Below are 20497 nucleotides of genomic sequence, written 5' to 3'. Positions count from 1 at the left end.
CAGTTGTGGTTTAAAATCCAGTTGAGTTACTTTACATAAATAATTGAACCAACTCTAATACTGACCTTATGTGTCTTTAATATATTTTTAATGTTGCAGATGTTTATCTGAGACATTTCTAGGATGGTATCAGTGAGTGCTGCTTGTTTCAATTCATGGTGCTCAGATCAAATCATCACATCATGTTTCCTTCTCATTCTTCCAGTTTCTGTCAGTCATCAGGAAATCTCTCAGATCAAACTGAGTTCTTGATGAATCTCTTCATTGGAGCAGCAGAGAGAGAACAGAGGACAGGAGAGAAGATCCTCAACATGCTCTCATCAGTCTGCTCTTATCGAACATTTCCTCTTCATTCTAATTCCAATGACAAATATCAGAGTGACTTCCTGTTGGATCTGTGCTCCCATGTGAAGGACTGTGAGACTAAAACAGGTCTGAGTGTCCTTCCATCATTACAGTCAGTATTTTCAGCTCCTGCAGTCTGGATCATAAAGCTCTCAGAGAGAAAGACCTCCATCCTCCTGGAGCTGCTGAAACTCCAACCAGAGAAGAAACAAGTGGAGCTGACAGACTGCTCACATGAAGAGAGTGAAGTGAGGAGTTTGCTGCAGTGTCTGCCTTATATCTCACAGCTCAGGTAAATAACACATGATGATGTCTGTCTAACAAGAAATGAGAGCTGAAAATAATTCATGAAAATATTTGAAGCTCTATTTGACAATTTAGCTGCTGGTTGATTGAACTCAGTTTATAGAAATGAGTCCACAAATTTTTAACGTTTACCTTCAACAGTTTGTAAACATGTGACAGTTTGTCTGTGCACTTGGTGACATTTACAGCATCACTAACAGCTTCATTACTCACTGAGCAGCTGGAGCCACTCACAGCTTTAACTTCAATGTACTCAAACTTCTTCTTTCAAATCAAATGTGAATGATCACAAAACACTAGTGAATGTTTCACACAGCGTGACAGACGAGTGTAAACAGCACGAACACAATGTTGATATTGAAGTGATCAAGGCTACTTTAGCTGCTCCCTCATCACAAGGAGTCACCTGATGATGCAGGAAAGTGTCTCTGGGATGTTTAAGAGATTCTGTAGTTGTTCCTCTGGTTTGTAGTCAGTCAGTTTTAGTAAAGACGTCCAGTCAGGTTCACTTCCAAAGTGCTCCTGAATGAAACACAGCAGCTAAGCTGTTTGGTGCTGTGCTTTCACACAGGTGAACTCAGGTGAAGGCTGAAAAAGGGGGCGTGGCCTCCTGGCACAGTGAAAACTCAGAGCAGCTGCTCAGGCTAAGGAGGTGATCAGGTTCAGAGGTGGCTCGCCATCTCCTTCATCATAGAGAATCCAACGCAAACAGCATTTCCTGTCATATAAACATTGTAGAAAACAGACACGTTACTGCATTAAACCAAGAAATACCAGGATTCAGTGACCGTAGCAAAATCTAAACTCTCCAAATACTCCGACGTACATGAATAATACAATATTACAGCTGTTCTCACACAGTGTTCTACCTTTTTACAGCAGTGACATCATTATTTGATCCTCTGCTCAACTTAAGAGTTTGCTGACTTCCAAAGAAATAAACCGACTCTGATTTCTATCATAGTTTCATTTTACTGAAGACAGAAAATCAACAAAGATTCAGATTAAAAACACAAACATTGCAAAGTGTGTCAGCAGTGTGTGGTTGTTTTTATGCAGCTCCCATCAAACCATCACTGAATGTTTCCTTCTTATTGTTCCAGAGTTGATGCTGAGACATCAGATGAAGACCGAACGAGGATCTTTGTGAGTCTGTTCTTTGCAGCAGCAGAGAGAGAGCAGAGGACAGGAGAGAAGATCCTGGAGCTGTTAGCATCAGTGTGCACATATCAGACATTCCCTCTTCATGAGAGATACATGTATGGTTATTATCGTCTTGACTTCCTGTTGGATCTGTACTCCCATGTGAAGGACTGTGAGACTAAAACAGGTCTGAGTGTCCTTCCATCATTACAGTCAGTATTTTCAGCTCCTGCAGTCTGGTTCATAAAGCTCTCAGAGAGAAAGACCTCCATCCTCCTGGAGCTGCTGAAACTCCAACCAGAGAAGAAACAAGTGGAGCTGACAGGCTGCTCACATGAAGAGAGTGAAGTGAGGAGTTTGCTGCAGTGTCTGCCTTACATCTCACAGCTCAGGTAAATCATTGTTATCCACTCTCTTATTTCTGTGACTGCACTTTGATTCCAAATAAGATTTCAACCTTCAACAATCACGGTTTGTTTCATCATTTCATCAGTAGTTGTACTTTTATAAAACTCTGCTCTCGTATTTTTATTTATTTGTTTTATCATTTTTGGTTAAATCGGGGGTAGTCACACTCCGTTTACATGGGGTGCCACATACAGCCCACTTTGACCTTCAGTGGGCCGCACAAGTGAAACTCTCCTTTCTGTCAGTGTAAAGAAGTGACATATGTATCTGTTTTTCTCCATGATGAAGAAAAAGCTGCTGTGACAGACAAAGAAATCTGTCAGTGTGACTCTTTGGACTTAAACTGTAAGAAATCAAAGTGTAAAATTAAGTTCTGGTATCTCAGACTGTCCAGTTTTACTGTAACTGTAAACAAACTAGTTTCTATAGAAGAAAGTGAGAAACAAACTTTTCTGTCATTTCATTATTGTTTAAGGACTTTGTGTTGTCTGAATGTTCATAATGAGGTTTTATCAGTAAGAAAGCTCTAAAAATTTTGAAGATAGAGTTTCAAAGTTTCTGCTTGTACTTCTTGTAATTCTAATTCTAATTACAAGTATAATTATAATTGGCTTACAAGAGCACATTTATGCCTGTTAGTCTCATGTAGACAGTCAGACACCAGGGGTGGAGCTACGGTGACATCAAAATCAAATGTGGTGGCAAAATCAAAGCCATTTTGTTACACATATGCAGGTGTTACATCTTGTATTATGTCTTATATATTACGTGCTTCAGAGTTTGTACGTGTTTTGAAGTTTGTATGTGCTTTGTCTCTTAGGGGCCACCGTAGCCTTTGGTGGCTTTTTGTCAGCAACTGTGACATTAGCTACTGCCCTCACTAACACACAAAACAAAACATCAACAACACACTGACTACACACTCGAAACACGTGAAACGTCACAAATCTACAACATCTCAAAACTCTCTGTTGATATCAGTATGGTATCAGTGAGTGCTGCTTGTTTCTGTTCATGGTGCTCAGATCAAATCATCACATCGTGTTTCCTTCTGGTTCTTCCAGTTTCTGTCAGTCATCAGGAAATCTCTCAGGTCAAACTGAGTTCTTGATGAATCTCTTCATTGGAGCAGCAGAGAGAGAACAGAGGACAGGAGAGAAGATCCTCAACATGCTCTCATCAGTCTGCTCTTATCAGACATTTCCTCTTCGTTCTAATTCCAATGACAAATATCAGAGTGACTTCCTGTTGGATCTGTACTCCCATGTGAAGGACTATCAGACTAAAACAGGTCTGAGTGTCCTTCCATCATTACAGTCAGTATTTTCAGCTCCTGCAGTCTGGTCCATAAAGCTCTCAGAGAGAAAGACCTCCATCCTCCTGGAGCTGCTGAAACTCCAACCAGAGAAGAAACAAGTGGAGCTGACAGGCTGCTCACATGAAGAGAGTGAAGTGAGGAGTTTGCTGCAGTGTCTGCCTTATATCTCACAGCTCAGGTAAATACGACAGATTTTATTTAGAAGCTTAGTGAGCACTTTTAGAGATCATGTGTTCACCACATGCAGTGTACATATAGTATATAGTATACTTTAGAAAGAAAGCAGAAAAAATTATTTCTATTAAGAAATTTAATCTTAAAGTCAGATTTTTACAGTCTGTTCTTGTTTTAAAGAAGCTTCTAAAAGTGGAATTTATAGTTAAGTGCTGTAACTGAGATATGTTTCCCTCTTGTATGTTATATATAACATGGAGCTTCATTATGTACAGGAAGGACATGGAAGAGATGGAGTCCATCAGCAGTGTGTGGCTGTTTTTATGCAGCTCATCAAATCATCACTAAATGTTTCCTTCTTATTGTTCCAGTGTTAATGATGATGGGTGGTCAGATCTTCATGAAGCAGTCAGGTTCTTTGTGAGTCTGTTCTGTGCAGCAGCAGAGAGAGAGCAGCAGACAGGAGAGAAGATCCTGGAGCTGTTAGCATCAGTGTGCACATATCAGACATTCCCTTTTGATGAGAGATACATGCATGGTTATTATCAGAGTGACTTCCTGTTGGATCTGTACTCCCATGTGAAGGACTATCAGACTAAAACAGGTCTGAGTGTCCTTCCATCATTACAGTCAGTTTTCCAGTCAGCTCCTGCAGTCTGGTCGATAAAGCTCTCAGAGAGAAAGACCTCCATCCTCCTGGAGGTGCTGAAACTCCAACCAGAGAAGAAACAAGTGGAGCTGACAGGCTGCTCACATGAAGAGAGTGAAGTGAGGAGTTTGCTGCAGTGTCTGCCTTATATCTCACAGCTCAGGTACATGAATTCTACTTTACATGATTAATTATTCATAAGACGAGATTCTCCCTGAAGTCAGCAGTGGAAATGTTTTATATTCTTTGAATTTTATTGAAATTTTTTAGTTTTAGAATAGAATAGAATAATCCTTTAATTGTCCCACAAGGGGAAATTTGGTTGTATCAGCAGCACAAACACACATATACAAACAGAACAGAAACACAATTTTTACATATTTACATCATGGACAATAGTTTCCAGAGCAGAGTACAGTTGTTAAAATTAGCTTACACATAGTGTGCACACAGAGCAGGATACTGAAAGATGTTTAAATAGTTAAGAATATTTAGAATAATTAGAAAAGTGCAGATTGTTTATTGTACCTGTGCATTAAAAAGTAGACATGTAACTTTCAATAATATATGAGCTGAGAAAAGTAATGTGCAGTTATAACAGTAGAAGTAGTTACAGCACTGATGTAAACATCTATGTTTGTTGGGAGCAGTTCTGATTGTACAGTCTGACAGCTGCAGGGAGGAAGGACCTGCAGAAACGCTCCTTCATGCATTGAGGACGCAGCAGTCTGTCACTGAAGCAGCTCTGCAGCAACATTTACATGCATGGGCTGGGAGACTCTGTCCAGCTGCAGATAAACTGCTGCTCCAACATACCACACTGTAAAAAATGACAGATGCCACCACAGAGTCATAGAAGGTCTTTAAAAGTGCTCCCTGTACTCCAAATGACCTCAGCCGCCTCAGCAGGTAGAGTCTGCTCTGACCCTTCCTGTAAACAGCATCAGTGTTGTGGCTCCAGTTTATTATTCAGGTGAACACCCAGGTACCTATAAGAGTCAACTATCTCAATGTCCACTCCCTGGATGTTCACCGGTGTCAGTGTGGTGGGTCTGCGTCTCCGGAAGTCCACCAACAACTCCTTGGTTTTCCCGAGTTGATCAGCAGGTGGTTCTGCTGACACCAGTCCACAAAGTCCAGAGTCCACTGTCTGTACTCTGAGTCGTCCTCACCTGTGATGAGGCCGATTATGGCAGAGTCGTCAGAGAACTTCTGTAGGTGGCAGCGTGGGGAGTTGATGGAGAAGTCTGCAGTGTAGAGGGTGAAGAGGAACGGTGCCAGCACAGTTCCCTGTGGGGCCCCCGTACTGCAGACCAGAGACACAGCCCTGTGACCTCACATACTGTGGACCTGTGAGGTAGTCCAGTATCCACTGGGACATGTGGTGGTCCACTCCTGATAGCCCAGCTTGTCCCTCAGAAGTCGTGGCTGGATGGTATTGAAAGCACTGGAGAAATCAAAGAACATGATCCTCACAGTACCACTAGAGCTGGGCGATAGAACGATAACGATATGTATTGAGAAATAACTTTTTCTCGATAGAAAAATTAAACTATTGCGATAGGTTTATAGATTTATAGATTTAGGTTTATAGTCTATAGATTTATTTTTAGAATTAATATTTTGTTTCTAAGTGGAACTGACAATTTAGTAGTTTTGTTTGTTCTACTTTGAAACTTAAACGCTTTAGCGGCTGCCTTTTGTGTAGTTTGCAATATTTGCCTTTATTTATCTGAAAAAGTCTCATGTTCCTTAAGTACATCTACCCTGTTGAACTTATTATGGGAAATAAATATTTAAATCAAAACAAGCTGCTGATTATTTCACATTTTACTTGTGAGCAACATTTAAATCTTACAAATATAGTTATTTGGCTTATATCGTGATATATATCGTTATCGCCTGAAATGAAATAAACATCGTGATATGAAAAAAATCTCATATCGCCCAGCTCTAGGTACCACACAGGATGTCTTCCACAGCTGTGGTACTTTCCCCAGTGACAGGCTCAGGTTGAACAGATAACCTAGGATGCCACACAGTTCATCTGTGCAGCATCTCAGGAGCCTGGAGCTGACGCCATCTGGACCTGCAGCCTTCCACACCTTGATCTTGCAAAGCTCGTTCCTCACTTGAAGTGCTGAGATGGAGAGAGGGGGTTTCAGGGGAGGGGGTGTAAGTTGGAGTCCACAGAAGCCGGGGGTGGGTGTGATGACTGGGAGCTGGGAGGTGTGAAGTCCTGAGATGAAGGACAGACAGTCCTAAAAGATGAGGGAAAGACGGTGCTGGGGGTGGGTGGTTGATCAAACCTATTAAAATATTTATTTAGGTCATTCACCCACCCAGGTCTCCTGCAGCCTGGGGGGTTGGTTCTTGTCCTTCAGGCTGTTCCAAACCCCTCTGATGTTGTCCTGTTGCAGCTGCTCTTCCATCTTCCTCCTGTAGTTTTCCTTCCCTTGCCTTATCTTCCATTTCAGCTTCTTCTGGGAAACTCTCAGCTCCTGTTTGTCTCCTCAGGTGATGAGCTGTATGCCTCCTTGGTGTTAGCATACAATAAGTCCAACATTTTATTGTCTCTGGTGTAGCAGGTGACGTACTGGGTGAAGGTGGGGAGAGTGGAGGACAGGGAGATGTGATTAAAGTCCCCAGAGATCAGGAAAAGGGCCTGAGGGTGCTGTGTTTGGAGTCTGCTGGTTACAGTGTGCAGGTCCTCACAGGCTGCTGCAGCGCTAGCAGAGGGACATACACAGCTATCATAATCACGTGTGTAAACTCTCGCGGTAGATAGTACGGTCTCATGCTAACCGCTAGAAGCTCAATGTCCTTACAGCATAGCGTCTGTTTGATAGATAAATGCCCAGAGTTACACCATCTATCGTTCACAGCCAGACCCCCTCCACTCTTCTTACCACTCTCCGTTGTTCTGTTGGCCCGGATCAGATGAAAACCATCCATGTTTACATGTGAGTACGGAGTTAGCGCAGTTAGCCACGACTCTGTGCAGCACATCAGGCTGCACTCCCTGTAGCTCCTCTGATGTCGGGTAAGAGCCGCCAGTTCGTCTGTTTTATTGAAGAGCGATCTCACATTCCCCATAATAACAGAAGGAATCGCTCCTCCTGACTTTACTGCGACGCCCGATCCCGGCCCGAGTACCGTGTCTCTTCCTCCTCACCTCGCGGGGGATGTTAGCTTGCTCGGCGGTAGGCAGGGCAGCGGAGACTCCGAGGGCTAACAGCTGATCCCTGCTGTAAACAATGGGAGGTTGGACATCCACATGCTCTTTGGACACAGATGCTGTAAAAAATGTGATTAAAAAACAGGATTGTCCATAAAGTTCTGAGCTCCATTGTGGGGGACAGCAGTCCACAATAGAAAAACAAGAACAACAAAGAAACATATATTAAAGAGAAAAAAGGACTCTGCTGATACTGGCTGCCAGCTCGGAGCGGTGCTGGAAGTACATAAGTACATTTTCTGTATTCACATGATATTTCTCTGTAATCGGTTTTATATTGACACATTAGTTTTATCCACATTGATCCTTTATTTCATTTAAATGTTGTAAATTCACTAATGATGAAGGTTCAGTGTTTTCTTATTATTATTCAGTTGTTGTTAGCACTCGATTTGTTTACTCCTGTGAACATTAAAATGAGAAAGTTCAGCTGTTTTTAAAGCTTCACTGTCTGACTTACTGAACCAGTTTCCACTGTGAAACATGTTTGTGTGACAGTAATGAAATGATATTTAATAAGAATCAAACAGTAAAAAGAACTCCATCTCTGACTTGTAAAACGTTAACTGTGTTTTTCTTCTTTAAGTAATCATTTCCATAAATGCTAAAGTGTGAATCCAGAGAGAAATGTGAGCTGATCATTGCTGCTGAAACTCTGGAAGCTTCAGAGTGATGCAGATGTTTATCTGAGACATTTCTAGGATGTATCAGTGCTGCTTGTTTCAGTTTATTGTGCTCAGATCAAATCATCACATCGTGTTTCCTTCTCGTTCCAGTTTCTGTCAGTCATCAGGAAATCTGTCAGATCAAACTGAGTTCTTGATGAATCTCTTCACTGGAGCAGCAGAGAGAGAACAGAGGACAGGAGAGAAGATCCTCAACATGCTCTCATCAGTCTGCTCTTATCAGACATTTCCTCTTCTTTCTTATTCCAATGACAAATATCAGAGTGACTTCCTGCTTGATCTGTACTCCCATGTGAAGGACTGTGAGACTAAAACAGGTCTGAGTGTCCTTCCATCATTACAGTCAGTATTTTCAGCTCCTGCAGTCTGGTCCATAAAGCTCTCAGAGAGAAAGACCTCCATCCTCCTGGAGCTGCTGAAACTCCAACCAGAGAAGAAACAAGTGGAGCTGACAGGCTGCTCACATGAAGAGAGTGAAGTGAGGAGTTTGCTGCAGTGTCTGCCTTATATCTCACAGCTCAGGTAAATCATTGTTATCCACTCTCTTATTTCTGTGACTGCACTTTGATTCCAAATAAGATTTCAACCTTCAACAATCACGGTTTGTTTCATCATTTCATCAGTAGTTGTACTTTTATAAAACTCTGCTCTCGTATTTTTATTGGGGTCCTTTTGTTTTACCATTTTTGGTTAAATCGGGGGTAGTCACACTCCGTTTACATGGGGTGCCACATACAGCCCACTTTGACCTTCAGTGGGCCGGACAAGTGAAACTCTCCTTTCTGTCAGTGTAAAGAAGTGACATATGTATCTGTTTTTCTCCATGATGAAGCAAAAGCTGCTGTGACAAACAAAGAAATCTGTCAGTGTGACTCTTTGGACTTAAACTGTAAGAAATCAAAGTGTAAAATTAAGTTCTGGTATCTCAGACTGTCCAGTTTTACTGTAACTGTAAACAAACTAGTTTCTATAGAAGAAAGTGAGAAACAAACTTTTCTGTCATTTCATTATTGTTTAAGGACTTTGTGTTGTCTGAATGTTCATAATGAGGTTTTATCAGTAAGAAAGCTCTAAAAATTTTGAAGATAGAGTTTCAAAGTTTCTGCTTGTACTTCTTGTAATTCTAATTCTAATTACAAGTATAATTATAATTGGCTTACAAGAGCACATTTATGCCTGTTAGTCTCATTTAGACAGTCAGACACCAGGGGTGGAGCTACGGTGACATCAAAATCAAATGTGGTGGCAAAATCAAAGCCATTTTGTTACACATATGCAGGTGTTACATCTTGTAATATGTCTTATATATTACGTGCTTCAGAGTTTGTACGTGTTTTGAAGTTTGTATGTGCTTTGTATCTTAGGGGCCACCGTAGCCTTTGGTGGCTTTTTGTCAGCAACTGTGACATTAGCTACTGCCCTCACTAACACACAAAACAAAACATCAACAACACACTGACTACACACTCGAAACACGTGAAACGTCACAAATCTACAACATCTCAAAACTCTCTGTTGATATCACTCACTCTCTCTCTCTTCCACTCTGTCTTGCAACCATCACTCCCAAAACTTCCCCCTCTTCCTAAACAACCAAATCCCACATGTTGCCATATAAAGTTTTATTGATAGACATGGTACACTAACACCAATAAACAAAGAGGTGGCATTTTTTTCATTTTTTCTTTTTTTTGCTCTGTCCTTAGAAAACAAACTCTATAACTGCACTAAACGTGACGAGATTATTCAGGAAAAAACAGTGTGTATGTTTATTTATCATAGTGTCCTATCAATAAAATTTAAAATCTGGCATATAGTTTGAAGTAGGGCTGCCACAATTAGTCGACTAGTCACGATTACATCGACTATCAAAATCGTGGACGACTAATTTGATAGAAGACGCGTCATTTCTAATCAGAATCACAAATACTTTATTAATCCCGCTTCGGAAGGTCCTGAAAGACACAGGAATAAGCAGTAGGATTTAAGAGTGTAATAACGGACTGAAACAGAAGATGGCAGCACTGCATGTACAAGGATGCCAGCTACTGTTAAACCCCGAAGAAGAAGAAGCAGTGTCCGGTATCGTAGCTGTGTCCAAATTCAGGGGTCGCATCCTCCTGAGGAAGCATTTGTAGGCCGATTACATTACAGCGATGCGACGAAGGCTGTCCAAATTCAAAGACTCCTCCAAATGCGCCCGACAAATGTGTCCTTCGTGGCCCAACCTATCCCAGCATTCATAGCACGGCCTTGCCAATTCCAGTTTCCAACAATGGCGGCAGCTACTTAGTTTTAATATTACTCTTATTATTCTTCCTGGGTCGCAAAAAACATTTAACATATTTTCTGGCGACAATGTAGCTGTGTAAACCTCAAATATCTGCTTTATTTATCAAGACATCACATATTTGCATAAGTGCTCTGACATTTTTGGAGATTTTTGGTCTTTCGCTACTCAGGTTAAACATGATATATAAGTCACTTAGATAACTTAAAATGTTACTGTTTGGCTTTTTTCAGTTTTTATTTATTCCTGAGTGAATCGGTTTGGCTGAGATTAAAGTTACAGTTTTTACACAGCTGAATAAACGTCAAGCAGACAGCTGATTATCAGAAGTGTGAGATGCTCGAGAATTTACTCCGGTGTCCTGTTATATTTTAGATAGCAAGGAGCAGATGGCTGAATTTTTTAAAGTCGGTGGAGTTTAATAAACTATCATCTTGTCTTTATTTTTAGTTAGCACATACCTTAAACACTTAAAGCTGTAAGCTAATGATAGTTATATAAGAGCAGATGCTGATGGTGCAATAAGCTGTACGTTTTACGTCCAATGGATGATGATCTGATTAGTCGACTAATCGCAAAAATAATCGGTGACTGTTCGACTATCAAAACAATCTTTTGTGGCAGCCCTACTGTGAAGTCTGTTACAACTCAAGTTGTAACAGAGACTCAGCGTGGCTGCACCTTGTTGCTATGTGAGCTTAAATCACTCACGTGATTTGGAGGTGCTGTGCTTCTGTCGACCCCAGAGGGTCAATAACACTCACCTTAATTCCACACAACCAACCACCTGTGCTGAAATCTGAAATTTGATATCTGGTGTTGATTCATAATGTGCTCTGGCACAATCATATGATTCTACTGACAACAAGAAATGACGTGTGGGGTGTGACACTATGCAATATATTCAGTTTTAGAATTTATATTCAGTGTTAATTATAGCTAAGCTCAAAGTCTTAATGCTATTATGAAAGTGTTAATGCTATGTTATTTTGATGTGCAAAACTGGGGTGGCAGGAGATTCTTTTGGGGTGGACATGCCACCCCATGTCACCCCTGTAGATCTGCCCCTGTCAGACACTGAGCCATGATTCTGTGCTACATGCACACATTTCTGCATCTCTGCCATTCAAAAACACTTGTATGAGTTTATATTGTGTGATATTCAATACTGAACTGTAACTTTACTCTTTTTCACGGAAGCTGTTACAGGGTTTTCATAAAAACCTTATTTTTGTGCATTTACTAGTACTGGGGAGAAAAACACATTAGGTTTAAGGCCTGGAAGAGTTTGCAACCTTTCTGAAAATTACAACGATTCCACTTTATCAGCTCCTACTTTTGTAAATCCTGCACTCAGCTGTGAGTCTCCAACTTCACTGAAATGAAACCAGATGTTGCTCCTTTTACGTTTTCACTCATTTTCTCACTTTTTCCCCAACACGCTTCTATTTAAATGGGCCTTTCCTTTGTATACCTGGCCTGTACCACCGCTCTTGCTGTCTGTGGAACATCTGCCCCCCTCCTTCTTTCACATAATGGTATGAGCTTAGTCTGTGTTTACGTGTGATTGGCTGCATAGTCTAAGGAGCTTGGAAAGAAAAGCGTCTGGACCTCTTTAAGATGCTTGAAGACGTTTCACCTCTCATCCGAGAAGTTTCAGAGTGATGCAGATATTTATCTGAGACATTTCTAGGATGGTATCAGTGAGTGCTGCTTGTTTCTGTTCATGGTGCTCAGATCAAATCATCACATCGTGTTTCCTTCTCGTTCTTCCAGTTTCTGTCAGTCATCAGGAAATCTCTCAGATCAAACTGAGTTCTTGATGAATCTCTTCACTGGAGCAGCAGAGAGAGACCAGAGGACAGGAGAGAAGATCCTCAACATGCTCTCATCAGTCTGCTCTTATCAGACATTTCCTCTTCGTTCTAATTCTAATGACAAATATCGTCTTGACTTCCTGTTGGATCTGTACTCCCATGTGAAGGACAGTGAGACTAAAACAGGTCTGAGTGTCCTTCCATCATTACAGTCAGTATTTTCAGCTCCTGCAGTCTGGTCCATAAAGCTCTCAGAGAGAAAGACCTCCATCCTCCTGGAGCTGCTGAAACTCCAACCAGAGAAGAAACAAGTGGAGCTGACAGGCTGCTCACATGAAGAGAGTGAAGTGAGGAGTTTGCTGCAGTGTCTGCCTTATATCTCACAGCTCAGGTAAATCATTGTTATCCACTCTCTTATTTCTGTGACTGCACTTTGATTCCAAATAAGATTTCAACCTTCAACAATCACGGTTTGTTTCATCATTTCATCAGTAGTTGTACTTTTATAAAACTCTGCTCTCGTATTTTTATTTATTTGTTTTATCATTTTTGGTTAAATCGGGGGTAGTCACACTCCGTTTACATGGGGTGCCACATACAGCCCACTTTGACCTTCAGTGGGCCGGACAAGTGAAACTCTCCTTTCTGTCAGTGTAAAGAAGTGACATATGTATCTGTTTTTCTCCATGATGAAGAAAAAGCTGCTGTGACAAACAAATAAATCTGTCAGTGTGACTCTTTGGACTTAAACTGTAAGAAATCAAAGTGTAAAATTAAGTTCTGGTATCTCAGACTGTCCAGTTTTACTGTAACTGTAAACAAACTAGTTTCTATAGAAGAAAGTGAGAAACAAACTTTTCTGTCATTTCATTATTGTTTAAGGACTTTGTGTTGTCTGAATGTTCATAATGAGGTTTTATCAGTAAGAAAGCTCTAAAAATTTTGAAGATAGAGTTTCAAAGTTTCTGCTTGTACTTCTTGTAATTCTAATTCTAATTACAAGTATAATTATAATTGGCTTACAAGAGCACATTTATGCCTGTTAGTCTCATTTAGACAGTCAGACACCAGGGGTGGAGCTACGGTGACATCAAAATCAAATGTGGTGGCAAAATCAAAGCCATTTTGTTACACATATGCAGGTGTTACATCTTGTAATATGTCTTATATATTACGTGCTTCAGAGTTTGTACGTGTTTTGAAGTTTGTATGTGCTTTGTCTCTTAGGGGCCACCGTAGCCTTTGGTGGCTTTTTGTCAGCAACTGTGACATTAGCTACTGCCCTCACTAACACACAAAACAAAACATCAACAACACACTGACTACACACTCGAAACACGTGAAACGTCACAAATCTACAACATCTCAAAACTCTCTGTTGATATCAGTATGGTATCAGTGAGTGCTGCTTGTTTCTGTTCATGGTGCTCAGATCAAATCATCACATTGTGTTTCCTTCTCATTCTTCCAGTTTCTGTCAGTCATCAGGAAATCTCTCAGGTCAAACTGAGTTCTTGATGAATCTCTTCATTGGAGCAGCAGAGAGAGAACAGAGGACAGGAGAGAAGATCCTCAACATGTTATCATCAGTCTGCTCTTATCAGACATTTCCTCTTCGTTCTAATTCCAATGACAAATATCGTCTTGACTTCCTGTTGGATCTGTACTCCCATGTGAAGGACTATCAGACTAAAACAGGTCTGAGTGTCCTTCCATCATTACAGTCAGTTTTCCAGTCAGCTCCTGCAGTCTGGTCCATAAAGCTCTCAGAGAGAAAGACCTCCATCCTCCTGGAGGTGCTGAAACTCCAACCAGAGAAGAAACAAGTGGAGCTGACAGGCTGCTCACATGAAGAGAGTGAAGTGAGGAGTTTGCTGCAGTGTCTGCCTTATATCTCACAGCTCAGGTAAATCATTATTCATCTTTACAGCTGACAGTATTCAAAGGAAACATGAAACATGGTGTTCAAAATGTTTCATTTCTTGGATTTCTTCAATCCTGTGTTTTTACATTTGTTCATGTTTCTTCCTGTTTCAGATGTGATGCAGGTTTCTTCCAAAGGGTTTGTTCATGTTTTGCTGTCAAGTCCAAACAGGAAGTGCAGCAGTTGTCGTCTCTGCTGCAGCTCCTTGATTACAACCTATCCTTGACTGGATGGTTAACCAGGGGTACCTGCAGCTCTGTAGGCAGAGTTCTTGGCCTCTGTGGGTCTAACGTGGAGCTCAGCCTCAAACCCAGAAAGATCTCTACCAGGGGAGCCTCTCTGCTTCTTAAACATACATCAAATATCAAAAGTCTGAGGTCAGTGTCTTTGTGGTATCATCATTGTGTTGTTCTTTTCAAGGGAACACGTGTTCTACCTGAATATATCCTGTTTCTCTCTCAGGTTAAGCCCTGATGTGGTGTTGCTGCTGCTTCGATGGGTTAGAGCAGACAGAGTTTCTCAGTCGTTGGTCATTGAAACGCTTTCCATCACTGAAAGCTTCTTCCTGTCAGACAGAGTGTTGCTCAGAGTTGTCAGTAGTGTTGCGTCTCTGCTGAGGGTCTGGACAGTCAGACACTTAGACCTGTCAGAGCTCTGCATCCCACCTCAGCATCTCACTGCGCTGCTGCTTCATCGTGGCCCACTGAGTATCAGGTAATCTGTCTGAAGTCACATCATGTTTAAAGTAGCATATTCTTCTGTGTTTAACAAATGTGTTAATGAATGTTACTGTGATTCTTCTCCAGAGTGAAGAATGAGAACCTGCAGCAGCTTCCTGCCCTCCTTCATGAAGTCCAGGACCTGGAGCTGACTCAGAGTTTCTTCAGTAAAGTAGGTGGAGACCTGACTTCCTGCTGTCTGACCTGGGAGGTTCTTTACTTTCTCTTACAGCACTCATCAGGTCAGACCATCACAGTCAACCTGACAAAGGTCAGCTGTTTACAGGAAAACGTCTCACATCTGCTGCCCTTCCTGGACAGGATTGTGTTTCAAAGGTTGGTGTTGTATCTTAATAATATCCTGTGACTGGAGTTGTCCATCATGCCAGCGTTAACACTCTGAATGCTTTCAGGTCCAGTCCCAGCTTTGTGTTATCTGCCATCAGACACATCCATGAAGCTCACAGCAGTCACAGTGTAGCAGCTTTACTGAGGTCACTGCGTCATGTGATCAATCTGACCTGCACACAGCTGGACTCGGTGGACTTTTCAGCTCTGCTCTTCATCCTGCATCACAGTGATGGAGTCAAACTCAACCTGCTGTGGACCTCCATACCAGCAGGGAGCTCAGAGTCTCTCCTGTTTGCTCTGGACAAGTGTCTCAACTCAGGTCAGACATTACTGATGGTTTAACAACATAACCACTCGTCATCACTGAGGTAATGGTTTAATGCCTGCCTGGTGCTAATGAAAAGTATTATAAACCGGATGGACTGTAGAACAATAGCTGAGCTTATTAATCAGATCATGTAGGATGGATGGGTGGACTAGAATTAGAATCCCCTGCATGATATTAGCATGTGATCTGTATTTGGATAACTGGCTTCACTGGTCACGGAAAATGATGCATATTTTGACATTTCTGCGCTTTGACAGTTTGAAAGGTCGACTTCACAGATGTTTCTTTGAAATCAAACATCAGGCCTGTCGTGCTAATCAGGATCTGAATGGAAAGGACACATTTTTAGGTGGTCAGACTTGTGCTGTGATCAGACCTCATTACTGTGGGTGTAAAGTCAGGCTGGGCAGGTTAACTAAAGTTAGCAGGAAGAGGCAAGTTAACTAGAGTTAACTCCATGTAAGTAAATGTGGTTACAGTTCAGATGATGGGCTCCTGTATAAAATGTCAGGATTCAGTACAGATTGAATGTAAGCACCAGGTGTGAATCTGGTTTGTATCTTTTCTACAGTGTTGACAGGACTTTGCTGCTGAGGTTGGTCCACTGCTGTGCTACAGCCCAGCTGTGGGCATCAGCAGGCCTGCAGGGGGCTCTGCAGCACAGGCTGGATCTGTCCTGCTCCTCCTTTATGGACCTGGAACAGGAGGAGCAGAGAGAAGCTTTGAGATTGACGGCTGCTGACTGCTGGGCCCTCTCCACCGTCCTGGGGCACAGCAGCCAGGAGACACAGCTCGACCTCAGAGACTGTGAGGTGGACGATTTCGGGCTGGACCTGCTGCTTCCTGTTCTGGACAGAGTCCGACTCAGGTGAGAAACTTCAGTCTGTATTTATTTCATTAAAATCCATCTTTGGCTCGTACCTGATCTGTACTTCTGACCACTAGCGGCATTTTTCTGTCGATCAACTTTAGTAAATTTAATTTAAAGCCAAAAAAATGTTTGTACACTATTGTTTCAGTTGCACTTTCTATTACAGCTCGGTAATAAAGTGGTAATAGTAGGGTAACAAGGCAGAAACAAGAATGTAATAATGTGGTAATTTCTAAGTTGTTACCACTCAGAAACCTCAGGTAGTTTCTGTGTATTAAGCAGGATTCAGAGCTGCAAAATGCAAAACGTCTGTTTCTATTTAATAACACATTAATAACCTATTAATAACTTTAAAAGTGTGTAATTTTTACCTGGAAACATGTTATTAATTAGAAACAGGCAGTTTTGCATTTTGCAGCCCTGTTTCCTGCTTATTACACAGAAACTACCAGAGATATTTCCAGGTAATAGTCACACTTCTTTAAGTTAACTTTAATATATTATTGATGTGTTATTAAATGGAAGAGGTAGTTTTGCATTTTGTAGCAACTAACAAAGTGCTCCCAATATTTCTTAAAGGCCCCTGAAGTACGTATGGGTTTTTCTGCTTTTTGCAGCTCTCACATGAATGAGATTGTAAACCTTTCTGTTTCAGTCTAACAGTCTGTTTCCTCCTGCTCAGAGCCAGTAAAGCCATCCTCCTGCAGCTGGTGTCCCTGATCCCTCTGCACAGTCAGAGGGACTCGCTCAAACGTGCAGAGTCTCTGTGGAGAGCTCTGGATGGAGAACTGGACCTGAGTCACAGCACACTGGATCAGTGGACCTGCAGCTCTTTGGCTCGGCTGCTGGACTCGTCTGAAGGTCTGACAGAGCTGGACCTGAGTCACTGTGAGCTCACTGACCAGCTGCTGCACACACTGATCCCACAGCTGCACAAAGTCCAAGTCCTGGAGTGAGTTTCTGATCACAGTCTGATTTCTTCTTCACTCAGAGGAACTCTTGTGATTTTCTAACTTTTCTTTGTTTTTACAGTCTGAGTCACAATAAACTGACCGATGCCTCCACCAACATGTTACTCCACCTGACCTCCATCAGGTCCTCCATTCAATCTGTGAGGTGAGTGAACTCCAAAGTTAACAGAGCTCACAGTGACTTTCATCTGGGAGGATCTGTATTTATCACATGAATTTCTTTATCACTTCAGTATAATTAAGAAGACGAGAGAGTGTGGCTGTTTACTGACTCTGAAAACTTTGAAATTGTTCTCTCACCAAAAATACTGTTAGAAAAATACTCGTCACTACGTGAATTTGTTAAAAAGCGTCTGCACAGGAAAGATATTGATAACCTCAAGTCCTCAGTTTGGGAAAAGATGGTGCATTTTAATAATTTTACATTCTGCTGAGTAACTTAATAGACAATATTTATTAGTAGATTTATGAATGAAACTCAGTAAAGATATCTTTAAAGTTTACATACGAGAGTAAAGGATGTTTCTCCCTTCAGACACAAATTATATTGTATATGAGGTTATTACATAATAAAAATACTCGTATAATTTCACCATATTAACTATTACGATCGTGGCTCAAGAGTTGGGAGTTCGCCTTGTAATTGGAAGGTTGCCGGTTCGAGCCCTGACTTGGACAGTCTCAGTTGTTGTGTCCTTGGGCAAGACACTTCACCCATTGTCTACTGGTGGTGGCCCAGTGGCGGCAGTGTCTGGCAGCCTCGCCTCTGCCAGTGCGCCCCAGGGCGGCTGTGGCTACAATGTAGCTGCCATCACCAGTGTGTGAATGGGTGTGAATGACTGGATATGTAAAGTGCTTTGGGGTCCTTAGGGACTGAGTAAAGTGCTATACAATTACAGACCATTTACCATTTATTAAACTGTTAGATTACATTTACTGAAAGAAGTTAGAGAAATATCACTCCCATGTATCTCAAATAAAAGCACACCTGAAAGTAATCAGATTACTGCTGTAATATGTGATTCTGTGACTTAAAAGGCTTTTACACAGATTTCAGACCTCTGCTCTAAAATAATAAGTTATTATCATAGAGCTTTTATTCAGTGTAAAAATGTAAAGTTTCTAAAGTGTTTCAGCTCAAAAACGCTGCTTTTATTGGATCATGTGATCCTTCAGCTGTGTTTTTGTAAGATTGTGAATTTGTTTTACCAAAAATCCTGAAGATTAAAATTTAAAGTTTAGAGACAGAAGCATCACGGCGCTGGTTGTGTGTCCCTGCAGAGTAATCAGGGGTTTTATGGCTGTGATTCTCATCACTGTGAACAGTTTCTAGTTTTTCTCTGAGTGGCGTTCACTGACTCTGCTGTCGTCCTGTTTTTAGAGTTTTTGGCAACAACATCAAGGACAGACGACGCTTTAAAGACAAACGCTTTGAGATTTGGTAAATCAGCCGCCATCGGTCTTTGAGCTGAGCAACAGAATAAACATCATCATCATCATCATCATCATCATCATCATCATCATCACATCACCTGCTCAGGGAAATGTGCATGTCAGATTATCAGGATACTGAGAAAGGAAATATATTTATTTAAGTAGAGATCATATTGTTTGTTTTTAATTATTTTTTATTCTTGATTCATGTTTGAGATTTCGTTTTAGTTCACTTTGAGTTTCCAGAGTGAGTTTGTTGTTTCAGTTGAGCTTTAATGTTTGAAGCTGTTGAGTTTAGTTTGTATTAGTTCATGAAAAGTTCACGTGGTTCATGTAGAGTCTCTGTAAATGTGCATCAACGGCTCATCAGCAACGTCGTAGTGACATGTTTCTTATAAATGTTTCTTTCAGTGTTGTTGTTTTTATTTTTATTTCATTAACTGAAACGCTTGTTTTCACAACTACTTTCACTGTTTAATTTCTCTAACTGTCATTTTGTCGGTACGGAGAGTCGAGAATCTGATCAGTCCAAAGCTCAGAGACATCAGACTGAAACGTGACACATAAAGCTGATGATGTGTCATTTCTCATGTTTCTCAGCAGTAAAACTCTGTTATTTAATTTCTATATGTAGTTTCTGCTATTGTCCAACAGGAGGCGTCACCAGGCCTGACAAGAGCGGCATAACCCTATAAATGATCTTCTGCACTCAGACATAACTGTTCATTGTGTGAACGCTCTGCACGTTACCTTAAACTTGCGATTTGTGAATAGAGTCTGGTGTGAAGTCAGATCATTGATTAAGCTGGATGCTAAGGAGATGATCAGACCAGTATCCTACCAAACCCCCATTCAAATAAATAAGCTGCACATCTTTGCTTACGAGGACGGAAAAGAGCACAGAGAGTGGTGGTTAAAGATCTTTAGGTATTGATGTTCTCCTCACCTGATCAACAGACTCTTAATCAATGAAATGTTTCCACAAAGAATCTAAATATAAGACGGTGATTACAATCAGAGTATGTTTCTAAGTTATATGAAACCTTATTGAACTCCATTATTAAAAACACAGTTCTTGTACGTGTTGTTTCTTGCAATGAATGTAAATAAATTGGTTTTCAACACAAAATACTTCACATCCTCAGGGAGGCAGCGAGCGATGCTGTTGACTTCAAACGCCTTTCAGTCTGAGATGTGGGCATCAATAACATCCTGCTGCAGGATGTCTGTGAAGGTTCTCAGGCATCCAGATGATCGTAGTCTAAGGAGCTTGCAAAGAAAAGCATCTGGACTTCTTTAAGTTACTTGAAGACATTTCACCTCTCATCTGAGAGGCTTCTTCAGTTCTAAGGTCAAATGGTGGAGAGTCCCAGATTTAAACCTGGTGGGAGTTTCCCCCCACAGAGGGAATGATCCTCTAATCGCCTGAGCCAAGGTGTGAAACTGGGTGTGGGTCCCAATCAGCCAGAGTTTCAGGTGAGTTCATTATGAAACCTGGCCCCACCTTATCAGGTGATTTCCTGAG

General features: G+C 41.3%; 1 protein-coding gene across 2 annotated transcripts in view; it reads left to right on the top strand.

Annotated features, from left to right (window-relative positions):
• The window catches only part of LOC102782665 (uncharacterized), a 29092-nt gene extending 9013 nt beyond the window's left edge, over positions 1-20079 (top strand). The window contains exons 5-19 of one of the 2 annotated variants that reach the window (XM_087831051.1): positions 206-637; positions 1755-2186; positions 3267-3698; positions 4066-4506; positions 8358-8789; positions 12334-12765; positions 13846-14280; positions 14412-14675; positions 14761-15012; positions 15105-15353; positions 15431-15673; positions 16238-16564; positions 17250-17519; positions 17600-17683; positions 18920-20079. In XM_087831051.1, the coding sequence (XP_087687177.1) occupies positions 206-637; positions 1755-2186; positions 3267-3698; positions 4066-4506; positions 8358-8789; positions 12334-12765; positions 13846-14280; positions 14412-14675; positions 14761-15012; positions 15105-15353; positions 15431-15673; positions 16238-16564; positions 17250-17519; positions 17600-17683; positions 18920-18983 (4789 nt within the window). In that variant the 3' untranslated portion in view covers positions 18984-20079. Of the gene's footprint in view, positions 1-205; positions 638-1754; positions 2187-3266; positions 3699-4065; positions 4507-8357; positions 8790-12333; positions 12766-13845; positions 14281-14411; positions 14676-14760; positions 15013-15104; positions 15354-15430; positions 16565-17249; positions 17520-17599; positions 17684-18919 lie in introns of those variants that run through there. The other variant, XM_087831047.1, reaches the window with a different exon arrangement.
• The last annotated feature ends 418 nt before the right edge of the window (positions 20080-20497 follow it).

The sequence above is a fragment of the Neolamprologus brichardi genome, chromosome 3, assembly GCF_056152115.1.
Source record: "Neolamprologus brichardi isolate AB-2024 chromosome 3, ASM5615211v1, whole genome shotgun sequence".
NCBI lineage: Eukaryota > Metazoa > Chordata > Actinopteri > Cichliformes > Cichlidae > Neolamprologus > Neolamprologus brichardi.
The sequence above is the reverse complement of the archived record's forward strand: the minus strand, read 5'-3'. Positions and strand labels throughout refer to the sequence as shown.